Source organism: Pholis gunnellus, assembly GCF_910591455.1.
Source record: "Pholis gunnellus genome assembly, chromosome: 11".
NCBI classification, from domain to species: domain Eukaryota; kingdom Metazoa; phylum Chordata; class Actinopteri; order Perciformes; family Pholidae; genus Pholis; species Pholis gunnellus.
Window position 1 is genome coordinate 15,102,064 of NC_136538.1, and position 26,229 is coordinate 15,128,292.

The window sequence follows — 26,229 nt, forward strand, 5'->3', positions numbered from 1 at the left end:
TCCTGTTTCTCAGAGAGCGCCAGGCATGGCCTGCACATAGGGAGATCAGAGAACATGGCCGCTGTGGTTCGCCTGCTACCATCAATCAGACCCCAAATGGCTTCCGTCACACCACCACTACTCATTTTTCAGCATGCCTTATGTGGCCACCATCTTGAAAGGAACGATATAGGAAAAAATTGTTCTGGAGTAAGGGTGCTTTTTGATGAAAGGGCATGGAGGGTTGGCTAAAATCACTGCCAAATATTCTCCAAACAATAGGTTTTCAAACACATCATCTGGTTAGGTGGGCTGTAGATGTAGTCCAGGTGCACACCAGCAGCAAGTGAGATGGCCTGTCAATATTGTGTGTTTGAAATTTTTGACACATGCTCACCCCTGCCTTACCCCTCGGTCGTTAATGCCGTCCTCCCTCTACACGCTCCTCTCCATATCTTTACTCGTCTCCCCTTTCTCCCCCCCCTGCACCCCTCCCTTCCCTTCCGTGCGCAGAGGCCAGAGTCAAATTTACAACAACTGTCAAAGTCAGGGATGACAGATAAATTAATCTTCTCTTCATGAGTTTACATCCCAGGCATCTGGGCTGCTGATCTGGCCCCTAACAAGCGCAGGGTCTCAGCGAGCTGTCTTTTAAAGCTGATGTTTTCATGGCCAGAGATGAATTACCCTGTCATGAGAATCTATTTATACAGCAGTTAGAGGGTGGAGCTCTGGATGCAGGACAGCGTGATTTCATGGGTTAAGGTCCCCTTGAAGCATCTCTTAAATCTGGTTCTGTCAGACACACATCAGCACCCGGTCAATTTTTGGAGTACTTTGTGTTGAGGATTTTCTTCAACATATGCAGACTTATTGTTTTCGCCAGACTGGTCTGCCATCCCTAAATTCCTTAGAACATTCCTCCCTACATCGATCCAAAAGTAAACTTCTCATGATAGTGCCTCCATTAGGGAAATTAAATTACTTAAATTATTAAAACATAATTTTACATTCATCATCCCAAAGTCAGACAGGAGATGGAGTACAGGGGATGGAGTTGCCCCCGTGGATCATGGACCCATTATCCAACTCAAACAAATCCAGTGGCTGTAAATGCTGCGAGTCCCACAGGCACTAAATTAGCCTTAACTGACAGACAGGTATATTTTGACATGGCATGAGAGCTTTTTCATGTACTGGTTACATTCATGGATACACTCATTTTTGGGGAGCCTATTTTCGTTATCAACATAAAATATAAGTATTGGTATTGTAAGGCAGTGCAAGAAACAGCGTTAATCTATATTTTAGTAGGCGAAAATACATTCAAATCAACTTATACCTGGGCGGTATGGCTATATCTCTTGGAAATGATTAATGGATAGAATACATTGTTTTCCCGACAAAATGCAGGAAGACTAAAGCTCGATTTAAACATATTTTCAGAACTGTGCTTTTAGAATATTGTATTGCAGTACCATGGTTGGCCACTGGGACAATTTGACCGCAAACCTGCAATTATTTTTGTCCCCAATTTGTTCACTATATACGTACATCCCATTTACCTCAACTTCTATTCAGATCATCTACTGAACAAGGACATACTCTCTGTTGTGATGAATACATAGAATTCCACAGTCCAACTCTTAGAAAGCAAAATGATTGTGTCCTCAGGGGATGGCTGAGGGAATCAAGTGGCAGGAGATGATAACGCATACTAGGTACATATTGTTAAAATGGCCAACTGAATGGTCAATGTTTTCTGTTCACGTACAGCACTGTGGGGCTTGGAATCGGTGTTAAAATAGTCACATGACCCACAATAACTGTAGAGGGACAGTAGGTGTCTGTTTATTCCACTTGAAAGCCTGTGATCATGGAACTAGGGTTACAAACGTGTAACTCTTTCCTGAAAGTGCGGATGACTTTCCTGTCTATCTCTCTGCCTCTCTTGCTCGCTCTTTCACTCGCTCACTCTCTCTCTTTCTCTCTCTCTCATTCATCTTAAAATGGATTGCTCTGTCACCTGGACTAACACTTTACTGAGAGCAGCCATCAATACTTTTTGTCAAAAACTGCAGGCTGTGCCAGACATGCCATCAATCACCATTTACATAAAACAAAGAGCTTTCTATGACTGCCAGTCAGAGGCAGGACTGTTCTGACTTTGCTGAAGATAAAAGGAGTAGTTTCATAGGTCCACAGAGACACTGACTGCACTACAGGCCTACATGTGTTGTCAATCTCGTGCCAATTGCTATTGGTTTGCAAATAGCAAGCAATAAATCAATGAACCACAGCTATTTGATCTCATCCATAAGACACAAGGTGAGCCTACAGCTTTAAAAAGCAGCCCTAAATAAATAGACAGGTTAATGTTTGAATGGATGAAAATAGCACCAATGGGAAATTTACTGGTAAGATACAAATTCCACAACACAGGGATGTCATATTTATAACAATCAAAACTAAGGCCTCACGACGAAATGCAACAGTAACATTTGATTGCTTCACCAGCATCTGTGGCATGTCAATGTCCACCTGGGTTTGAACGAGTTCATAAGTCAAGAGATATGAATGGCATCCACCGCCCATCCGTCCCCCGGTAGACGAAAATAAGCCAGCGTTGAGATGAAACACACACCAGCCTCAGAGGCCCGGCTCATACATTCACAGCTTCTGACACCCAGAGGAAAGCAAGATTTCATATCATTTATTCAACAGAAGAAATATGGTAATCTCCTTTATAATTGTTCCCACTACAATCCATATTTTCCAGACAAATACAGTAAGCAGACCAAAAATGTTGAGATAATCTATTCAGCCGATATGGTTTGTTATTTTGGAAGTAATCTATTGCATAAGCACTAAAAAACTGATTCACTTGAAACTAACAAGATTTCTTCTGTTTTGTTCTCACCTAAGGTTGAGCAAAGGCGCATACAATGCATGCCATGTGAGTGTGCGCGCATACACACACACGCACGCACACAAAGAATTCAATTTGGAAACCATCATTGGAGCGCAGAGGAGAACTGGAAAGTCATATTGCTATAATGCTCAGATTATCAATCATTCTGACATTTTATTGGCTTTATCACTGTACATACCATTAAAATGATGTCTGGCCCAGATTGTCAGGGGGCACACATTAAACAGGCCAGGATTAAAATGCAGATCCCAAACACCTTCCCCTATGCGGTTGAAATTGCACAGGACTAGGCTGCTGACTTTGGATGTGCTGTCAGCGGAGACATCGCATCAACACGGAGCCGGCCTGACGGGTAGATAGATAGTGTCACACTCAGGAAATGCAGAGGCTTCCCTCTATTTATCACATGCTGTAGTCAGTCAATGCTCTAAAAGAGTGATAACAAATAAGGGGAAGAAACATCTATTAATCTCCCCTTGCAGTCCTAATCAGACATCATTGGCAAACTCCTTTGCAATAGAATGACATGCGGCTAGCCTACTGTTCATGAGGGAACATTTTAATATCAACACTTGTGCTATTAAAAGTAATGTTGGTGGCTCTGAAGCAGTGAGGAAAGCAAATATCCATATTTCAAATGATCTTGACAGTTAAAAGGTTGTTAATGGGCATTTAAATGCTAGTGCTGCTGCCAAGCTGGCAAAGAGAGACATAAAGCAAAAAGAAATGTCTCCTCTCTCTCAAAACCTTTAATCAAAGCCATGTAAAGCAAATATACCTCTGCCGCCTGTGTGTACAGCAGCAAAAGGAGACGTTTCCCAGGAAAAGTTATTTTACTGAAGAGTTTGTGTAGTAATAAAACAAAAACAACAAATTCAAAACTATTTTATTTTGAGTAATGAATTACATCTGTCACGGTTTTTCCTTTTTTTTTTCTTTCTGATGAGCATAGGCCAGGAACAATCAGTTCAATTCTAAAAGACGTGATATTGTACTTGGAAAATGCATTCTAGGCAAGCCTCCAGAACAATGAGAGAGCAATGAGTGACAGTTTGTGCTAAATTTACATGCACTACTTTACTGTGGGCTTTCTAAAGTAACCTGATGTTTTTAAAAAGGATTTACTTGATCGCAGTAATGGACTAAAGAACGACAGTTAGCAAAACTAGCCATACGCAATACATATTTAAGTGTTTTTTGTAGCAATTCATCATGGACTAAAAATAGTAAACTATGGGCAGAATGATTAGCCTACATGTTCAGTGTTGCTTAAGATGTAAGCAAGTGTAGATGCTGCATGCACAGAGTCAACCTAACAGTAAAGGGAAATCTCAGGGGAAGATCTATGACAGTTGTGAAGATTGTTTGACTTTGTTTGCTGTCTCAGTCATATGATCAGAAGAAATTCTTCGAGTCCCAAGAGAGTTTTTACTGGTATTTAATGGACTGCATGGAGTTGTAGAGGAACTCAGAATTATTTTCAATTTCAGGATTTCATATGTTGAATTTATAGTTATAGGGCTTCATGATACATACAGTACATACAGGACCTGCTGAGGTTGCATTGTTCATCATCACTCCATTCACATTTTTTTCCAGGACATATATTATCTATCATATTATGTTAGTCTTATATAGGATAGATGTGTACAATATGAATTTTACAAATAAACAATCAATTTATTCCGCATTTCTGGGTTTGATGGGACTGCTACTTCTACATGTGAAAGCATTTCTGGTCTCTGTATGATAAGATCCATTGTTAAACATACCATTTAAAAATCGAAAGTGTAAAGCAGCTTTGACGAGTCTTCGATGGATTGACAGTAATCAATGCCTTAGTGATAGATAGGAGTCAAAACATTAAATTATTCTGACTCAGACTCCTTGTGCTCTAGATAAGAAGGGGAAGCTAACTGTCCAACCCGCCGGTCTCATGACTACACAGAAGATGTGTTCGATCTACGTCATTTCCTCAGTCAGTCCACAAAAGGTTTCCCTTCATGAAGTCAAACTCACATCAAACAATATTTAGCATTTAGGTCAGCGAAACACTTAAATCCCTTGCGGAGTGAGTCAAATCCTACAAAGTCCTGAATGCGCTCTCACCCACAGCATCGTATCTGATCACTTCATCACTGTTAAACAAAATGGGCAACAAATGTTGATAGCATATAGTTTTGATCATGTGCTAGCCTCCCTAATGAACTGTCACAGCGTAAACGCAAATGACTACCTGCCTGTGTGAACTGTACAGACGAACAGACACGAGTCCTCCCGTACAGGGACTTTGAAGCCTGTCACAAAAGGCTTGAGACAGCACTGTTCCTCTCATTAATCTCCCAATAGAGGAAATGAATAGACTGACTGGGCTCTACATTTTCTCTTCCCTCATAAAGAGAAACACAGAGGAGCTTGGAATGAGACTCCACACATTATGAAAGCTATTATCCTCAGCTGCCAGTCTCGGTGAGAGAAAGAGAAAGCTGGTAATCCAAAACTAATAGGCAGAATGAGAGGTGCAAAAAAAAAGTAGGGGACTGGGTCAGATCATCCCTTCTCCAATTACTGACAGACAGTTGAGAATATGAAATGAGACTGAGGAGTGAGAAATATTCATATTTTCTCTGCATGGTATTAAAACCTGACAAAGTAAAAGAAAATTGATGGTGCTTTCAATTTTGACAATCTATCGAATCTGACAAGATATTAAACTGATCTCAAAACACACACTGTCTGCATCATTGCCAAGACAAAATAGGGTGTTCTTATCTTGGGTCATAAAAAAAGATTTATTGCTAAAAAGATACAAATTGACATTTTCAAAATGACTGTTCCAATCCCTTCCTTTCATCAAATTATCAGGCTAACAGCATAGCCGGATGTTTAGAGCAACACTCAACTGGTACCGATCCTCCGACCATCAAATCAGTAAAAATAGCAAGCATGACATAATTTAAACTACTTGATATGCAGTCATTCACTGCCAACAAAATCCCTTCAAATCCTTGATGACTGCAGGACACTCATCCATCACACACATCAATCATCAGAGAGTCTGCCAAAAGGTCATTGACGGTTCTAATATTACAGACCATCCCACATACAGAGGATGATAATACACAGATATGACCAGAGCACGCACTATATTGCAGTGGTATTATGCTTTGAAAGAAAATATAACATTCAGTTATATATTTTTTTTATTATCATTATTTGAATAACTATAACTCGAAGCTTAATGTTTGGTATAAATGTATACTACATTTTTTACACCCAAGATCGCATCTATTTTCAGTTAAAATAATGCACAACCACTAACTTGCATCACCAACACCCCATGAGAAATGTAGTCATACAAGCCCTTTCTTTCGCTTCCGGATATTCTTTTTAATTCTGGGTACCTCGAGCATCCTCCACTGGCTCTACAACTTCAAAAACACACCTCATGAAAAAATCAGGAGGCCTGTCTGACATGTGTCCCCGTGCCCTGATGGCATGCCAACACCAAAGACCAGCATTGATTTTCTGTAACGCGGGGTCGGATTAGCCCTCTACAGGGATTAGCTGCCTGTGCAAGGCCTCGGGGTTCGCTATAAAACTAATAATTAATTTAAACAGCCAGGCCCATGGAAGGATACACTCACTACACGTTCCCAGAATGAGGGGGTGAGTATGAGTGACGGACTGTCTGGCACTGTGTGAAAGGAACAGCTGTGTGTATTTATAGGCCTTCTGTATATTCCAACTCTGTTCTGTATACTTTCTTATACGCCACCGATACACATGTATAATAGTTTATGCTACAGATTAATATGTAGGGTTAATGAGAAGTATTAAACCATTAGGCTTGGTGCAAAGGCTTAAATTGTCGCATGGCCTCATCAGCAGCCAATTAAGATCGACAGGGACGTGTTTGGCTGATAAGATCAAGCTGACAAGAACACACGGTCCTACGCTCACGCCATTCAGAAGTCACAACAAAAGGTCATAAAGATCCAGCAGCACTCGAGAAAGCCATAAATGTCTGCAAAAGACAGCAACCACGCGGTTCCTGGTCAGACGGTTTGGGGACAACGGGCTGGATAATCTAACTGCAAACAAAGCCAGCAGTTTTCTCTCGGCCATTGGAAAATATCAGACTCTCAGAGGGTTCGTATTAACACTGTTCATTAATGAATTAATCATAATATTCACACAATATACTGTAATATGACGTCACAATATGTAGAGAAGGAAAACATATCTGGGAGTTAGATTGCTACTATGACATTTTCACAAAACTGTGAACTATCACCTTAGAAAAATGATAACAAAGACATTTACACTTCTACTAACTCTGGGCTGGTATTCATCAACCGCATAATCAGCAGGTCATTTGTGGTTTCTAGTCCTGCCTTCATATTCTGAGCTGATCTCACCTTAAGAGGCCAACAGAATGGATGTTCTATAGCAGGAAGAAACACCACAACGTTTTGATGTGTGAAAAATCTAGATCGAAATCAGGCTACATACACATGACTACATTTTCGTGTTTTAAAAGCTTAATTAACCTTTGCTACGTTTGTGCCTCGTGTCCTCACTACTGTGGCGTTTTACAACCCCTAAAACACAGACATTTGAAAAACGCTGCTGGAGCCGAACGGGCAGAAACGGAGACCTTTGAAAACGATGACGCAGACACCCGCGTTTGCTTCGTGATTGAGTCATATCAGTCACCATGTGTTTTTTCCCCTATCACGTGACCAAAGGATGGAGGCAAGCTAGGATTTAAGCACTTTGCGATAATTCCCGTGTCCAGCGACGTTATCAGTCCTAAAACACGCTAAAACGCTCGTCTGGACGGAGATGAGTTTTGGTTTTAAAAAGCCGTTTCAAAACAAAAAACGTAGTAGTGTAGATGTATCCTCGGTTTAAACCAATCACCTTGTTTATTTGCTTTTTAACAAATTCATGTTAACATATTAGCTAAAAAAAGTGCTCCAGTGTTATTACAGCTGGGATAAATCCATAGGCTACCGTAAAAGGAGCTACATTTAGAAAACAACATCTGTGACAATGAAAGTGGTATGTTGGGTATGCGATGACTGACAACAAATACTATATCTCAGTCCACTGATATGGATATGGTTTCTAAAAATGTAGGCCAACCCCTGAAACAATGACTCTCATATGAAGAACTGAATCTCCTCAATGTATTTCCTTTACAAAAAAGAACTAATTTACAATCAACCAAACAATAAAAACAACAGCTGTCTTCTTTTTTATCATAGTAAAGCAATATTCCTTTGTGCCACGCAGCAATTTTGTGTGAAATGCAGCACAGACTCCTTGGCAATGGTCTTGTTTGTTTACAGTTGTATCCAAACGCCTTGGAATCAATGTGGTACTATTTATTGACATTGAAATGCCTGTACATATGTATCTAATACAACCAAAAACAACAGGCCTAAAGCTGCATGAATAAAAATGTCTGAGGACGGATATGTGTGTTTTACTTGAAGCGAAACAAAAACAATTAAAACCATCACAAAGTTGAAGCATCTCACTGTTATCATCCCCCTTCCTTTTACCTATAGCTACCAGTAAGGGCTGCCATAGTCCGAGAAGGTAAAGGGATTTCTCCTTCTCTTCACAAGACTTTGATCTTACTGACACACAAACGGCCCTCAGATCACAAGTCTACAGACCCTGTTGGGCCTCTCTGGCTGGTCTGCTTGTACATGTACACTTCGTCCCTATGAGGATTCCTTACCCTCCTCCCACTTCCCTTCGTCTTTCCCTTTATCCCTTCTTCTTTCTCCTCCTCCTCCTCCTCCTCTGCTGTTTGGTGTTTTGAAACATCTGAGTACAGACATGTTCTGAGCTTTGGAGGACCCAGGGGCCCCGAGATCCAGACAGAGGGAGAAAATAAAGAAACTCTACAGTGCCCACGGTGCAAAAGCTATCTCACCATCATCACTGGGGAGAAACTCTTAAACATCACCAAATGTCTGGACAGACAGAGAAGATCAGAAGACTATGCGCTCCGTTGTTCACATAATCATACTGTCAGCTAATGGTGCCGTCAGCAGCTCACAGTGGAATCACTGTGATTTGAGTCAATGCATTTATCCTAATGGATAGACAGTGTTTTATGAGGGAAAACACAATAAGAATACTGTCCTACGCAGACTGCTGGCCCCAAAATGGAAGGGTTGTTCCTTGTAGTTTTCCAGCACAGACGTGTCAGCAGCACGGACATGAAACATGCTGTCACTGTTTCTTATCTCAATATGTCCCTGGGTGGAAAAGTGAGGCAACAGCTTACTGATGTCTTGCAGCCTGCCTGACCATTAAAACATATTTCCATGCTGATGGATGTCAGATGTAGCCTTAAAAAACAAAAAAAACATAGCTCGCTCTTGATTTCTGAGCTCATTCCCAACTACAGTTTTCTAAACTTATTCTCCATGCTTCGCAAATGGAACAAGCAAACGTAGACTGTAAACAAGTTAAAATAATAGAGGAAAGGGGAGAACAAGAGTGCAGCCGGGTGAGAGCACAGGGGCCGTTATCTCCCACAAATCTTCCTGTCTGACCAATATTGAGTTTTGGGGATGGCGGCTTGGAAGGACAGTCAGTGGTTTTTATAAGTGAAAGCTGTGAAAGATGTGAGTGAGTTTATCTTAAATGGAAACAGGAAATGAGATACAGCTGCGCTGAGAATGTGGCACAGCTGTCCATGGCCAGAGATGGGTTAAGCATTCTACAGGAGTGAGGGGAAAAAACAAAAGGCCATTAGGGGCCTTCTAAATTGCAGAGCAAGCAAAAAAAAGGTGTTCTGCATGCACTGTAGTTTATCACTTCTTGAATGGCAAACCATGATTAAACCTGACTCAAATCATAAAGATTAACAATTATTATATTAGTCCCTCGTCTTCACTCAGATGTAACAGCAAATTCTTTTTTAATAATCATGAGGCCTTCAAGAGCTGCTATCTCTAATAACAGCTTCCAACTGCGTTTTATGGTCATATAGGATTTATTCACCAACTGACAACTTTTATCATGCAGCCCTCTTAAAAAAATCATCCCCTGAAATTCAAAACATGGCAAGAACTGCAATCATCCTCTAAAATCTTGGCATGAAAACACCCATGTATCTGTCTTCACTTTTCACCCCTGGGCCCTCTCAAAAAGACTGTGAGAGATTGAAAGCCATGAAGCGACCAAAACTGCCTGGACCAAACCAAAGGAAGCTCCTTTGTTCCTCTTCCAAAACAGGCTCCAAACCTTTTTTCCCCCCTTTTTTTTTCCCATTTGGGACCCGGCCAAGGGAAGTAGAAGTATGGCTGCCCCTCTCCATGCGCTCTTCTAATATGTTCCATGCCTTCCAGTTGCTTACATCATCTATCTGGGAGACGGCTAAGTGTGATGGGGTGAACATAAACAGTGTTTGAGTTATGGGCTAAAAGAGACACAGGTTGTATCTCAAACATAAGTTGGCGCCCTCTTTCCTTTTTTTAATGAGAAAATGCTGCGGGGTCCTAATCGCTGGCGGCTCTCCTGAACGACTTACCATGTATAACATACTTTTAAACCAGTGCCGCAGACGGAAGAAGAGGAGCAGCTTCACAATGTCAAAATTCACCCACATCGTCAACTTCAAGTGGCAAGCTTGTTATTGACAGATGAGTGCCAGTCCTAATCATCTCCCTTTTAAATGATTGCTTAAAAATGCATTCCCCCCCCCCCCCCCCCCCCAATGTCAAAACCTGAGCACACATTAACTCTCCTCAAATCGCCTACTTACTAAACATGTCACTACTGAATTATAGATCTGACTTTTCCCCCCTTCTCATATTTACATGGTGTTTTGGCAGAATATGTGTAGCCGTTGTAAAGTATTTAATAAGTGTTTAAATATGTACAAGAGTTAAGATCTTAGCCAGCGCATGCACTGTACAGTAGATGTTTACGCAATATCAAAGACTCTGCTCTGCCTATCAAAGTGAGTAAGACATATGGATGGTTTGTTTTTCACTTGCCAGAATAGAAAAGGGAGTATGTCCACTTGGGCCCCATCAGGTCAAATCATAAAGATCCATCACTGGCTTTACACTCTGGTAAAACGCTAAGGAAACATATTGTAGATTTTAAGACCCTTTTTATTCAGCCAGACTGTGTACTAAAACTAATTGGATTTCTGTCAATGGAAAAAAATATATTCCTGGGACAGCTTTGAACTCAATAGCTCTGACTATACAACTGCACATGAGGGAGTGGGACCTTGCCACATGCCAAGCACCAGGGAGGAAAATGAAATCGGTGGTCAACATAAAATATTAAAATAGCATGGTATCGAATTTTTGAAAAATGATGTCAGGGTGGCTCATTATGGCCAGCAAGGCAGTGAATTAAGCTATATTTAGTGGGTGATAATTGAAATCATAGCTGCAGTCATTACCACTGACAAGTTTCTAAATAATACCCAATAAATCCACTCTTTTTAGTAAGGACCCTGTGACAGCTGGCAGTGCTGAAAAATATAAAGTAGAGAAACAGAATCTCTTTTCCTTTCTTTCCTCTCTCCCTTCCTCCCCCCTCTCAACTCTTCTTTCTCTCGCTCTCTTAGAGCCAATAAAATGTCAGCTTTTATTCTCCTCCTCCAAAGTGTTGGCTAGATGTCAGCAGACCCTTCTAAAGCTCTGCCACTGCAAGCTGAAGGCCTGTAAATCTCTGTGTCAGTGGCACGCCATCCGTCTTGGGATATACAATAAAAAATGTGACGCAGTCATAAAAGGAATGGCATCGCTGCCCAGTATATGTAATGTGAACAAAAGGAACATAAAGATGTTCCATTCCATTCAGAAACCGAAACCACAAGATGGCCTTATATTGAGGAAGAGGGGAGGATGTGGATTGCCCTAGAAGGTTGATGGCAGCTCCTGACAGTGATTAACAGATGGTTCCCCTGCCATCAGTGGACTTTTGTTGTGCTTTAACAGAGAGATAAAGATTTATATACATGTTATACGGAGGGTAAAGGACTTGTGTAGTTGATAGACTAGCTGCTCCACTGTGTAGCCAAAGCCTGATATAGCTTATCCCTCCGTAGCGTGGACCTCCATTGTTTCCCAAAAGCTATTAAAAACACATCAATGGGCCACACTGTTGCAGTGGGTGACATGTTCCTCCATTATGATTCACATAGACATTGCGGCTTATTTTGATCCATTGCCACCTACACTGTCCTGCTGCTGTAGATACTCAATGGAGCACCAAATGTGTAATCATCCGCTGTTGAAAGTAGTCCCGAACAAATGCAACATTTGACGAATCTATATGTTTGTGACCCATGAAATCTTCAACCAATGGGACAGAGTGCCACCTACGGGGGTACGGAAGTTGGAAAGTAGAAACAGACGCCCACATTGTTGATCTTGGACTTTTCACAGAATATTGTTGATAATCCTAAACAGATTTCGCATCATACTATTCCAGTAAATTTGGTCAGTTGTGTAAATATCTGCAAACACAGACTAGAGTCTACCAAGTGTTTCTTTATTGTTGGTTGCTTGACACTCAACAACTCTTGGGAGAAATGATTGCGCTGTTTCATACATGTGGACTTCTGCAATGCTGTGGGCAACATCAAGGATTGTTGCGCAGTGTCACTGGACAGTTTGTTGCCATGGTAATACTTGTCACTTCCTAACACCAGCCTGGCAGAAGTAAGTATGAAACTATTTTCACTTACATGACTTATCCAAGAAACCACATCAAGAAGCAGAAAGCTGGAAGACCTCGATCGTGTGATGTACTTACTCCACTTAGCCTGTTAATTCAGCTTCCTTTGTTCTTACTGTCACCAAGGTAAATACTGCTGCTTGTGAACGTGCGGTTTCCCTTTAAAACCTACATTCATACTTTAATTTCCATTGAGAAGACTGACATGGCTTACCAGACTGTAGATCCAACACATACTTAATGAAGAGTATGTATTGAAATGTTACTCATAGTCCAAATGCAGCTCGAGTGAACTACCAGGCCAGATGTATAGGGACAAATCAAAACATTAGATGTTAAGAGAAATCCTTTGCTTCAGAGCAAATGTACCACATTTAATGAGATCCATTAGGGAGGATAAAATGTGCAGTTCATCTGTAAACATCTTCTACCCTACAGGCCAATTTTTATTAAAGCAAATTTAGCTTAAGAATGAAAATACATTGCTGGACAAAGAAAACACAAAAACAAAACAATAGACATAATGAAGGCCACATTACTGCGGTTTGGTTGCAATTTGTGGAAGAGCTTTCAATCGAATACAAGTTGTCTATTTTGCCAAAGAAGGGAAACAGATTTTAGCAGGCTTTTAGTTAGATTGGAAGATTGCTTTCTTAATTGACTGAATGCAGTAAGAGTTTTTTATTCGTGAGATGCCCATGAGGTAAGGTGTTACAGATCTGTCTCAAAACAGTCAAATTGAGACTGTCCTTGAGCCGTCACATACGACACAAACAAGCACAAATGACTCTTTGCTGCTTCACTAAAGGATTCAGTAACTCAGGCCCTCTGTTGGCACTGGATAACTGTTTAAACAGAAATAAATTCAGATATAACCTCAAATTGGAGATATGGAGGAAAAGGACAAGCCATTTATCAAGCATAACACCCTTAGCTCTTTGTCATGCCATCACTTTCCCAGGAGTAGTACATCATTTAAAAAAACATCCCAGTGAAAATTAAAAAGGTTGTTTTTCTCCCCAATACCAAACGATACAAAATATCAATGTTCTTGATATGAATAACTCATTTCCTGCCAGACCATGTCCCTCTCATCTTTGTGCTTTAAATCTCTTAGGGCTGGGAGAGCTCTGCATCCTCCTTAATTTATGAGACACAGATCAGGTTATCCTAGAGTGTGGGCCTAAACAGGCCTGATAGATCGGATATGTAATATATTTCCTCAGCAGAACAGAGTACGCCACCACTATTACCCGACACACACACACACACTATACGCTCCCAGTTAAGTGATTTGAGGACTTCATACTGCCAATGTTTCATCTCCTCTCCTCCTAACTGACACTTTATCTGCATACCAGCATCTCAGAAGATTGAACACTTAGGCAAGACAATGACAGGCTCTCTTGCCGTTGTCACTTCTCATTCTAGGACTGGTCTAATGCCTCTTACTGGGCTTCTGCCAATAACAGACCCCCCCCCCCCCCCTCGCCCCTCCTGTCCCCCTCACCATCAAACAACCAGAGTCTACCTAGCTTGGATAGAAAAGGAGCACTTGATGTCTGTGACACTCATTTGTCAATTAGCAGGCCCCTTCCTGTGTTGACATACAGCAACTTGAAAGACGGAGCCGTGCCTGTGACGAATTAAGAGAGACAGATGAGTGAGGCATGAGCGGCGGAGTAATACTATAATGTTCTTTAGATATGAATATAAAACGACACAGCTGACAGGCCATACAAGGTTTTATTTCATTTCTCAGTGTACCAGGCCTCCCTACTTTGTCTTCTTTGTTCTCTTTTCATCAGACTACTTACATCTCATTTTGACAGCCGGGCGACATTTAAAGCACTTTCGTTTTAAAGCGCGAGTTAGCATACTTGATTTGTCATTAAAATGCAAAACGCCTGCCATCACCAACATAGCCTGGGTGAGCACGTACCACCTCAGACACAGGCACACATGTACTTTACATGTACACATACTGTTCAACCACATGTACAGGTAGCTTAGGTTATCTGCAATGCAAAAGTGCAGCATGGACCCGCCTTTCTTAATGAGAGGCTGAATTTCAACTTAAAAGTCGAATGTCAGGAGTTCATCTGTACACCTTATTCTTCTAAGTATAAATTAATTAAATATCTACAGTATATGGTCGGAAATTAAAGGCAGCTGCCTACCTCCAATTTTGCATCAACGTAACCAAAACCTGACCATGTTTAAAATGCACTACTTGTGTGGCACTGGGTGAAAGAAAAGCAAAGCACGAGGATGGTACGCAAGCTAATTACGGCTTGCCATTAAAAGCATTATTCATGTTAACAACAAGATGTGTTAAATTTGTCCGGTCTGACAGTAGACAGAATACAGGTCAGCCGCTGCAGGAGAACGCTACCAATGATGGAGGAGAGAGTCAAGTACCAGTGTTACGGGTTAAGTGGTTTCCCTGTTAACTGGTGACTTTCCTCTCAGTGCATCAGTGGTTGTACTAAAATTTCAGAGCATACTTATCTACTTTGTTTTGGAGTCTTAACCTTTCGTGAAACGGTGATACCATTAAGGATTATTCAATCACATACAGGACTTGACACTATTGTACAAAAATGATTTCTGATCCTAATAACAATTCCAGTTCATCCAAACTCCGGCTCATTTCAGGTGTGCACACAAGTGAGTATTTCTCCAATATTTTACACATTGAACAGAAGATTAGAAATAACTTTGTCATCGCGTAGTTCAATACAACACTAACACAACCTACAGCCACCAAAATGATCAGAGAGTTGAATCAACACCTCGCTGACACAGTCCCAATACAAACTGTATCCTAAAATGGGCATTATTATATTTGAATAATTTGTACAGATGTTCTCATTTTTGTGTACAGGTTAAGCACTACGCTTTAATAATGTCCTGCTGTTGATAGCATTTGTTTAACAGATGAGATCAACTGGAATGACTAGAATTATAATCAACCATAGCAAATATTTGACAGTTGTTTCAAACATTTTGCATGCAATTTAACATTACATGTGCAGTAATCGGGTATCACATGTGTTGAGAGGACCAGCGATAGGCAGATCTAACTAGCTAATACAGATCTCAGTAAAATAGAGCAGGCTTCACTTTTCTAGTTAGGTTTAGGGTTACACGAAAGCTGCCATTGCACAAATGTGATTTGTTTATCAAGAGGGCCATGTCAGATCTGAGTAGACCGGTTGTCACTGTTCTAACAAACATTAGGATTCATCCTGTGACTCACAGACATGTGTCCTCCTCAAACCTCATGGGTCCAGGGTTGTAGCACTGCATGTAACAGACGCAGGCACCCAGAGTGCACCCAAGTCAGAGAAAGGAACCATGTCAAGACAGCACGTGCCCACTCAGTGCATTGTGTACACACCTGACCTGGAACAAAGTGGACGACACAATACTATCCAAGCCTGTCCCGAGACAGAAATCTGCCTGTGAGCCACACTTCTCAACACATTGATGAGACAGGCTGACACGGCAGCACACAGAGGGAGAGGTGTGGGTGTGACAGCCCGCTACCATAATTTCACCCTGCCATTACCTGCCCAGCCACTCACAGTTATGCTCACAGAGACAGATGCACAAACACTGCATGCGAGCAAACATGCACAAGCAAGCACACAAACACAAACATATGTGCAACACACACACACACACACACACACACACACACACACACAAAACACGCAGGACTCAGTTAAAAAGGTGATGCCAGTACATTTCTTCTCATTGTGACGCATTGTCAGGTTGCTGGATGAGCGTTGTCAATTGAGCTGACAGAAATAAGCATATTAGCTACAACAAACTCTGGCAATGTCTCTCTCTCGATTTGAGTCAAGCAGCATGGAGAAGTGCACGATGCTGAAGGCAGTCCACAGAGTCTCAATAACATGCGCATCTGTTTGCACCTGGTTTGATTGGGCCGACACTGAAACGAGGTCATGGCGTCAATACACGAATGTCTCCACTATCTGACACGCAATGTCGAAGCTCGGAGGTGAATAACGAGATAATATTGAAATGTCATAACTACGAGTGCAAAGTGTACCTTTACATTCATTTTAGCCATAATAAGCTACGTTCTGCTTAAAGGTGATATTTACTCTCAAGAGATTGCAAATACTTGGAGACAGAGCAGTGTTTGGTATTCCACCAGGAGTTAGAAAAGTTATTGTGTTAAAAATATAAAAAGGGCTTTGATTTGGTCCTCACCACCAAACTAGAGCTGGACGATAATTCAATATGATAATGTATCATATCATATCGTGATGAAATCATATATCGAGATACCTCGACACATAATTACAACATCTAAATAGATGATAACAAGCACATTCTTCATGCAAGAGTATAAAAAAGGTATTTATTCACTGAATTACCTGAAAACAAGCTATATCATGATATATGTCGTTATCAAGATATGAAATGAACTATATCCGGATAGAAAATGTTGGCCTTATCGCCCAGCCCTACACCAAACTCAAAGAGCTACATAAGCGCAGCGGCACAAACAGTTCACAGGCTATTTCTTTCAGGAAAATGTTTTCACCATTAAGCTGTGAGTCAGGGGGCCTCGGTCTATAGGTGCATTCTTACAGGGATCAAAACTACTGAGTGGGTGGTAATGCTTTAGTTAGCATATAACTTTATCACATGTTCAGCTGCTTATTGAATTTCACAGCTCCACCCACCCATGACCTCCCAATGGTGTCATGTGAGCACATACAGACACCAATAGCAGCAGAGAGCACATTTAAGAGAGAATACTGGATACATAAATCTGTGATGTGAGTGTGTGTAAGGGTGGAAAGGTTTGCATAACCACCCGAACAGGTCAGCAATGTACACCGGTGCTTTATAGCTACGGATAGAGATACAGTGTTCACGCTGTGCTTACGACTGGGAGACTATACGTTAGCTTGCAACATCGAAGTTTTCAACGTGTGCAGAGGAGAAGAAGATGACGCACAATGTAACAGATCATTTTGCCCACTAGCAAAAAAATCAATCAATAGTCCATTGATATGAGCCCCAAACGGTTCGTGCACCACTTCATTGCTTCTGCACCACTTCGCTGCCAATACCACCCTTTGAAGTTTAGTAATGATATCTGACATCTGAGATTAGCCAAACTGAAAATGAATAATGAATCAGTAATATCTGAGTCATAAATATTTGATTCTTAACATCAAGTCCGTAATGTGACGGGTTCAAAGGCGAGGAACATAATGCCAGCCTTGATCTCCCTGGAAGCAACACACATAAGGGCTGTTTCAGTCAGATTTCATAAATCTTTTTGCAGCACGTAAAACATAACTTCCTTGCCAAGACATCTATTACCTCACTATATAATTGTTTTGAACCACACACACAGCAGCCATGATCTAACGGCAATCATTCGGTGTAAAGAGTAAAGATTACTCAAAAGTCTTCCAGTTAGTGCAAGTTAGCAATGACATGAATATCTCGTTTAGCTTTAGCTGTTTGATACCAATATTGTGGAAAAGCTTCTGATTGTCCACTCGGGCGATAACTGAATGTGTGTGCTGAAAGTGGCGGATTTTGTTGAACAAAAGAAAATAAGAGTCCACTCACTAAATGTTTGTTTTCCAATTGCAGAGCTTAAAGTGAAACATATTTCTGAACATCAGGGTTTTGCATCTGAAGACATGCATCACTAATGGAAGTGAAAAATCATGCACACCACCTCTAAAGTTCTATTATAACACTGCCAGTCTACACGGCTTTCATCCGGTATATGAACAAACAGCATCACAAAAGTTCCTCATAAACACAGACGGTCACCATTGACCACACTTGTTGCCAAGTGTGCCACACACCTGACGAATGTAGTGCAGACCAAAATGTTGGAAATACAATAAATATACCAGCACGAAGGGACACTTATACAGCGTTTAAAAACAACAATAATGTTTTTTACAACCTATGCTGTCATAGCATCTAGCTATCATGTTTGTTAAGCCAGATTCACAGGAAACGTCGTTGTAGTGTTCACACTACACAACTTGCTATCTTGAGGACACTTCTGACTGACCGGCGACGGTGGGTCACATACTACAAGTTCTTTCACCAGGAGGAATTAGATGAGTATTTCAGTTAACCTCAACAATCCTTGTCATCATTTACCTCATACAAGCAAAACTGTGTGCACACATTAAGTAAATATTTGAATCAGTAGCTCTTGGGTCATATTTTTTCCTCGTACTGATATTAGATTTTTTTCCAGCATCTGGTTCACAGTCACACAGCGCCTTGCTCAAAGACACTTCAACAGTGGGTTCATTCATTTATTCATTCATTGACCCCAAACTGATTTTTCCAGCTGGTCTGAACACTGTGTGAAAAAAAATCCAAGAAAAAAAGTGCCTCTATTGAGATGCCTTCATGGCCTGACAGTCATGAAACAAAAGCACCTCATAACCATCATCTCCTTTCTTTTACTTGCCAGATCGACTGTGCTAGTCCTGCTGCTGAAATGGCAGCCCCCTCTGAAGCAGCAGCTATGAGGTGCTCCTTCATGTCCTGACAAGAGGAATCTTTTCTTCCATTTGCCCCCAAATTAGTGTGTCACATTTATCGATCACGCCTTTTATCCTGTAACAGCGAGTCACCAGCCCAGCTCTAGCATTCATTCAGCTCTTTGATGTCACGATGACACACTGACCACCTATAGAACAAGGGCACACATTCAATTGCACCTCGTGTAAAAGATGCATGTCTCCCAGTAAAAGACTGAGTGTGTGTGTGTGTGTGTGAGAGAGAGAGAGCGAGAGAGAGAGAAAAAGAGAGACCATGTGCATCCAGGTGATTAGGTTTTGTTGCCTTTGCATCTGTCATCTACCTGAGCAGATTGAAGCTGAGATCCAGCCTTCTTGCAAGGTGGCCGTATGTGTCTCCAAGGAAGTCTGGGATGTCCGCGCAGTCATGTCCGATGTAGGAAATCTTTAAGAATAAAAAAATAAAAGATCGAGAGTGAGATTAGCAATACTAGCACCCTTAGCATGAGCACAGCAAAATGATATTGTGTCAGGATGCTCCACTTTTAAAGGAATGATGATTTGGGAACATCATTTGACTTGATTTTGAGATATCAATTATGATGATCTCATCATGATATAAGATGCTATATCTTATATTTACATATCATTTGCTATGATGCAGCAGTTAACCCCGCAGAGAGGACGTGGGATAGAAGTTTGTAACTGAAGCCATGCTCATCATTTTGCAAATTTTTAATATGTGTCTATTTGCTTTCCAATGATCATTGCATGAATTGCATACAACTTCAACACTTTAATTAAAGCATACGACGATGCTTTAAGCACACTTTATGAAATGATATTGCTGCAAATTGAGAACATTGTTCTGCCCGCAGTGAAGTTGTGGGAGTAACTGCAAAACTGAACGTCACGACCGTAACGTTATCCACACTGTGTCACATGACATCGAGGATGTCGAGGAAGTAAACGAAACTCTTTCGGCATTTTTCACCGGCAAAACTCCACTTTTTTTTAACAGTCACTGATTAGATATAACTGGGGCAAAGCAGAGAGCTGGGCAAAGTCCGACACAAACACTTTTCAAAGTAAACTTACTTGAGTCCCATTCAAAGCGACCAGCGACTCGTTATGTGCCATAACTTCCTCCTGACGATGACAGCTCGGTCGTCTCTGTGTCTTTCGGATACGCTATTTGAGTGGATGTCCAGAGTCCCGCTCACGTTAGAAACACGCTGTGATCAACAGTAAATAGTGGTGTTTGTGGACGTAGCCCGGCTGCTTTGGAGATCTACTGGCGTTTTCCAAATGACTTTACAGTTTCCGCGTGCCGTTTTAATCAGCTGACCTGCTGCTGTGCGGAAGAACGCGAACACGAGTGTTTTTCCTGTGTCCTGATGAAAGAACAGAACAAGATTTGCCCTGACACCATGCTCTTATATTACAACCATTCTTTACATGTATGAAAACCTTCTGGGTTTAGTTAAAACAGCTTAACCTTTTAAAGAAAGCAATTCATTAAACAGTGTTGCTATAACATGGTCACAGCCAGCTAGACATCAGCACCTATTGAAAAGCATCAGTAGGCTTAATTCACCTGTTTATAAATTACCAAGTAGGCTACCAAGAAAAGTTTAAAATCTCTTGCATCTTGTCTCAACTAATAACTTATTTCAAGAGTCCATCCAACTGAATTCAATGCCTCAATTTTCCCAATGTTAGGTCAATAAGCTAAATAATTAAAAATGTTACTTAGTGGTGGCTAGCTAGTCGTTAGTCGATAGTTTTGGTCATATTTGCCCAGCTTTTTTATGGGAGGCCGATTAAGGTGAAACCACATTGCACAATCTGCACATACCCATTGACATTGTGCACACATGCACTGAAAACGAGCACATATGCATTAACAATGTGCACATATGCACTGAAAAAGAGCACATATGCATTGAAAAAGTGCACATGCACTGAAAATGTGCACCTACGCATTGACAATGTGCACATGCACCAAAAACGATTACATACGCATTGACAATGTGCACACGTACTTAAAATGTGCACATATGCATTGACAATGTGCACACATGCAGTGAAAACGAGCAAATACGCATTGACAATGTGCACACGCACTGAAAACGTGCACATAACACAAAGAAAAATATAGCCAACGAGTGTCAAATAATTTCAGTGCACACAAGAGTTGTTGTATAACAGGAAGGCAGTGCAAATGAACGATACAGTATATCATAAAACATATACATTTGCATTCCTCAATAACAAAATTAACACATTTAAAAAATCACCAGGGCAACTTGACAGTAAAATTGATACATATATAAAATAGAAAAACCAGAGATAAGAAGAATACATCAACTTATGGCAATCACAGACGACCCAGATACAGTTAACTGAATAAACAGCAGTGGACAATGTATTCAGATCTTCTACTTGAGTAAAAGTACTTAAACATGTCAAATATAGACCATATTGGGTAAACGTCCCCTCTTCCAATATAGGGAGCAATGCAAAACTGCTTCCCTAAACTTTGCAACAGTTAGCATTCAGGACCAAATACCTTTCAGTGAATGAGCCAGTCTGAAATGAGGCTTAGGCTTCCATTGTCAAGTGTATAAAACTCAAATCAGTGAAATTATAATACTCTACTTCACAGTGACACTCAAACCTGACATAAACAGAAGCAGTTGCAGTCAGAGCAATTAGCATATAAGCAATAGAAACATTTGAAAAAAAGAGGAGAGAATGGTCACAATAAAATTAAAATAAAATAGTTGACAAATTATATTAAATGTACTTTCTACTGTCCAAAACTGACTACTGTCTGATCTATCTGCAGACGACCCTATTCTGAGAGGGATCCTCTGTTCAGACTTCACAGTTACGTGTTTGCTCCACTTAAAAACCTCATCTGTGATGTGGAATATATGGTATCTGTCTTTTCAGTTCTAAGACTAAACATATTTCCACAGGTTTTTGACACTATGTTTGTGATTGTTTTTGGCCTAGACCATGTCAGACCATAACATTACAACGCAACAGCCTTAGTCAAAACAATATGGCTTCTGCAATGCAGTCAAAGGTGGAAGCAGGATTTAAAAACCCTATTGTACTCTGATACAAACCTGTGGCCTGTGGCCTGCACAAGCATGCACAGTTTGGGAGTATAATATTCAAACTTGAATTGTCCTCAAGAAGTTATTTGAATAGAATGCAAAATGAAACGGCAGCATGGATAGAACCACACATAGGGCCACAAACTGCCTCACATGGTGGAAGAAATTTGCTTGAGTGATACGGACCTCATTGGCTCCTCCTCAGTACAATAATGATGGTTTTGTGTCACTAAAGTGTGTGGGCAACAGGTGGTTTCAATTATGGTAAATCTATCTGATGGATACGACTGCAGGTAAACTTTGTATATATATTGATAGTGACCTCTTGATAATAGTAATAATATGTGTATGTAAACCAGTCACACTTGTTTTGTTTGTGGCATTGCTGGATGAAAAACTGGATGAAGTTAGATGGCCACTAGGTGATTATTTAATTTTTATAGGTCTTAGAGCTGTGGCGAAGTTGCAACTGAAATATCATCCCATCGGTTTGTCGCTCACTATATCTTTCTGTTCATCTTTTGAACTTCTTATATTAAGTCTTGTGAATGTGAGAATTCTTTAAGCCGACCTATAGCTCAAAGAACAGGTGGCAGGAGGAGGTAGCAATATTGCTTTATTAAGCTTTTGAAATAAAATCCCATTTCATATCAGATACAATCTGACAGCTAAACTTACTTGCTTAGTGATACATTCACTAAATTACAAAGATTTCCTGAAATATTTATTTTAATACAAAAAAACACATTTCTTTTATAATGAGTGTGAATGTAAACAAACCTTTACAGCTTGATATCAAGCATAGGACTCATTTTTATGTCAGACACAATAAGCAAACCAACTACTGCCTCGGTGTGATGAAGTGGGTGACAACTTTTATTATATTTGAACAACTATGGTTTAGGCTTTAATCCCCGAACTATCTTCCATTCATGCATTGTGCCACTTAGCACTGAGAGGATGTCTGAATGCAGCAGACATTGCAGCCAAACACTGACGCAGAGCTTACCTCACTGCTATGTTTATCCTTGGAGTGCTGTTGCGCTTTAATGAAGTGTGGAGGCAAACCTGCGTCTTTTCGGGGGGGGGTGGGGGCAAGGTGACACTTTGTTAAGAGAATCAGGAAGTTCGGGAACACCGTGTTGTTCCTGTACTTCGCTGCATGTTCGGTGACGTCACGCGGGACCTCCCATACGCGAAAAAAAGAAAAAAAAAAGGCTCACTTTCCTCCCGCTGCCTGCCCAGGGAGAGAGAGCGAGAGTCTGCATGGCAGCAGTCTCCACTGTGCCCTTAGCGGTGCAACACATTTTACAGAATGTAATGGCTGGTAGTGTTTGTGTCATGCAAAAATAGTCTCGTTTAGACAAGAAGGACTACGTCTTAATGTTCTTACAGTGTTATTCTTTTTATCCGTTTGCCTCTTTGACGCTTTACATCGGAGCTTAGTAGGAAATGCTTCCAGGTAATGTCGTGTTACGGACTTTCCTGTAAAGCTGTCCTTCCTCCGTGGAGTTTTAGAAACAGCTTTTTTACTTCATGCATGTTCTTTAGTTGGTTTTCTCCTGTGGAGCGTGTGTCACGTTTTATCTGTTACTGATATTTAAAGATTGTGCGTCTTTTTTTTTAAAGGTTTTGTTTATAGCTGGAATATCGCCACACAAATAATGAATAGAATGAAAGCTCAGATAAAATAATAATAACTTTATGTTATGAGCTTCAACAGGCAAAGCCTATGAAAAAAAAGTAGTAGTAGCTTTTTAAATGATACATTTAGCCTCGATGATATGTGAAGGTGCACTTAGAAAAGTTGCTTAATCGTCATTTCTATTTCATGTGGCTGTACATTTATATAAATCAACCTTGAAATGTGTTCTTCCTCGCTTCACAGACAGAAGTCGGCCCAGTATAGCTTACAGTAAACCTCCAAATCCAACACATTACTTCACGAGATGTAAATACTTGTATTTGCATGCGAAGAGTGATTCATAAGCGTGTCAGTGTTATGAAATATACGGGGATGTTAAAACTTTCTATTTAAATATCATGAATTATGGTCGCAAAAATGTGTTCCCATTTAAGGGAAATGCTGAGAATTTTGGTGTCTGATGCAGAAGCCCATTCGTCATACGGACAATAAAGAGGGTTTTCGCCTGACAGTGAAAATTTATGGCTGCCCTTCTTTGCCCTAATAACTCACGTATTGTGTCACGGACTGACAGCCCTTGCAGAAAACAGCAAGCCTGTTATCAATCACACATCTTTGCATATTGTGAAACGTGTCCCCCCCCCCCCCCCCCCCCCCCCCACCTCTGTCAGACAAAAACACTGGAAACATTTGAGGGAATAGAGTTCAGCTCATTTACACTTTGTTCCCCCTTTTACAAACTCACAATAAAATGAAAAGAACTGATGGCCTATTTTGTAAATGCTGTTTATTTATGTGACACATGATCTCAAAATGTTGACTTATGTATTCATAGAGAAGACAATTACAGCTTGTTTTTATTTATTCGTCCATAGTTTACAACGTTGTCGTCAGCCATGCAGACCAGTGTGGGCCTATAAGGTGAAGCCAACCTTTTTCAACTGTTTAGTTGAAAAAAAAAAGCTTCTTTTTTTTCTCTGATGTAACAGTCTGTTTAATTTCCAAAATTGGTGCAAAAGATTCTACTTTTTATCACCTGGGGGAAACATGTTTTATATTATTGTATGCACTGTACCCTTCATTCGAAATTGTATTTGTGGCAGATTATGAACTCAAGTACATTGGGGGTTTATTTTTTTGTTTTCCACCAGAAAATATAATTTGCCCCTTGACTGTCCACTCCAGGTTTTCATGCTCTCCAAGTTGACCTGTCAAGCAGATTATCACAGAAAGAGATTAATGGCAAAGGCGGGTTGCAATAATAATCGTTTTGTTTGATGTGACAACTTTGATAGGCGTTGATTTACTTACAAACTGATAGGCTTTTAATTGAGCGCCTCCATCCCGATTGAGATGAAAAGAAAACCGCATTGAAAAGCTGCCCGATTGCCCCGGAGCCTCAATACTGATTAGCCATCTCAGCGGTGAATAGTTCAAGGCATTTTAAACTTCTTTTCTCAACGGCCTGACAGACCATTTCTCTTCTTTTCTTTCTCGCTGTCCGCTTCTCTACCTCTGAGAGAAAATAAATCATTTTCATTGTATGTAAATAAAATCGAGCTGACATCAATATAAAATGTCTGGATTTCTTTTTTGTTCCCCGTCTTTGTTATTCTTGTTGCAGATGACAGTGTGCCCGAGGCAGATGACAGGTTTTAACAACACAATGGCAGATGCGTTTAGCCAAAATGGACAGGGTTCTGTTTGGAGAGACCGTGGTGTTTCACCGGGTTGTAACACATTATCATTTCTGAATAAATGTTTTATCTTGCAGATTGTTTGAGCTAACTTGTCTGGGAAGGATGGGCTACATTTAATATAGTAGATGTAATTGATATATACATTATTAATTCGTCCATTTTAACTTTCTATTTCATTAATAATGTGATCTGTTATTTTTTTTGTTTTATTTAATTTGTTACGGACGCTTTTCGTGGTGCTTTCCCCGCTTCTTGTTAACACCACTCGGCCGATTAAAGCACTTTAACACCTTCAAGCCCTGACAGCTATACATTGTTTGCAAGTTATTAAAATGTCATCATGTGTGCCACCTCCGAGGTGTTTAATGAAGAACTTCAAAAAGTTGTAGACTTTGTTGAAAAAGGCCAGAGCACAATGGAAACACAGTTCAGTCATCGGCTTTTGCTTCTCTTTCCACACATTGTCTGGACCGGGGAGGTCGGCGATTGGCGATGCATCCAAAAAATTAAACGTTAACTCGAGAATCGATTTATTTCCTGCGAAAACTTGGTGTCTCTTGCA

The 26,229-nt window shown here is 40.6% G+C and overlaps 1 protein-coding gene across 1 annotated transcript in view; it reads right to left on the reverse strand.

Moving 5' to 3' along the window:
- lrmda (leucine rich melanocyte differentiation associated) overlaps positions 1-20,498 on the reverse strand; it is a 188,356-nt gene extending 167,858 nt beyond the window's left edge. Inside the window, exons 1-2 of the mRNA XM_079168693.1 lie at positions 20,293-20,498; positions 19,539-19,639 (exon numbers count right to left, since the gene is read on the reverse strand). Of these exons, the coding sequence (XP_079024819.1) occupies positions 19,539-19,639; positions 20,293-20,334 (143 nt within the window). The 5' untranslated portion in view covers positions 20,335-20,498. The remainder of the gene's footprint in view (positions 1-19,538; positions 19,640-20,292) is intronic.
- Between the last annotated feature and the right edge of the window lie 5,731 nt (positions 20,499-26,229).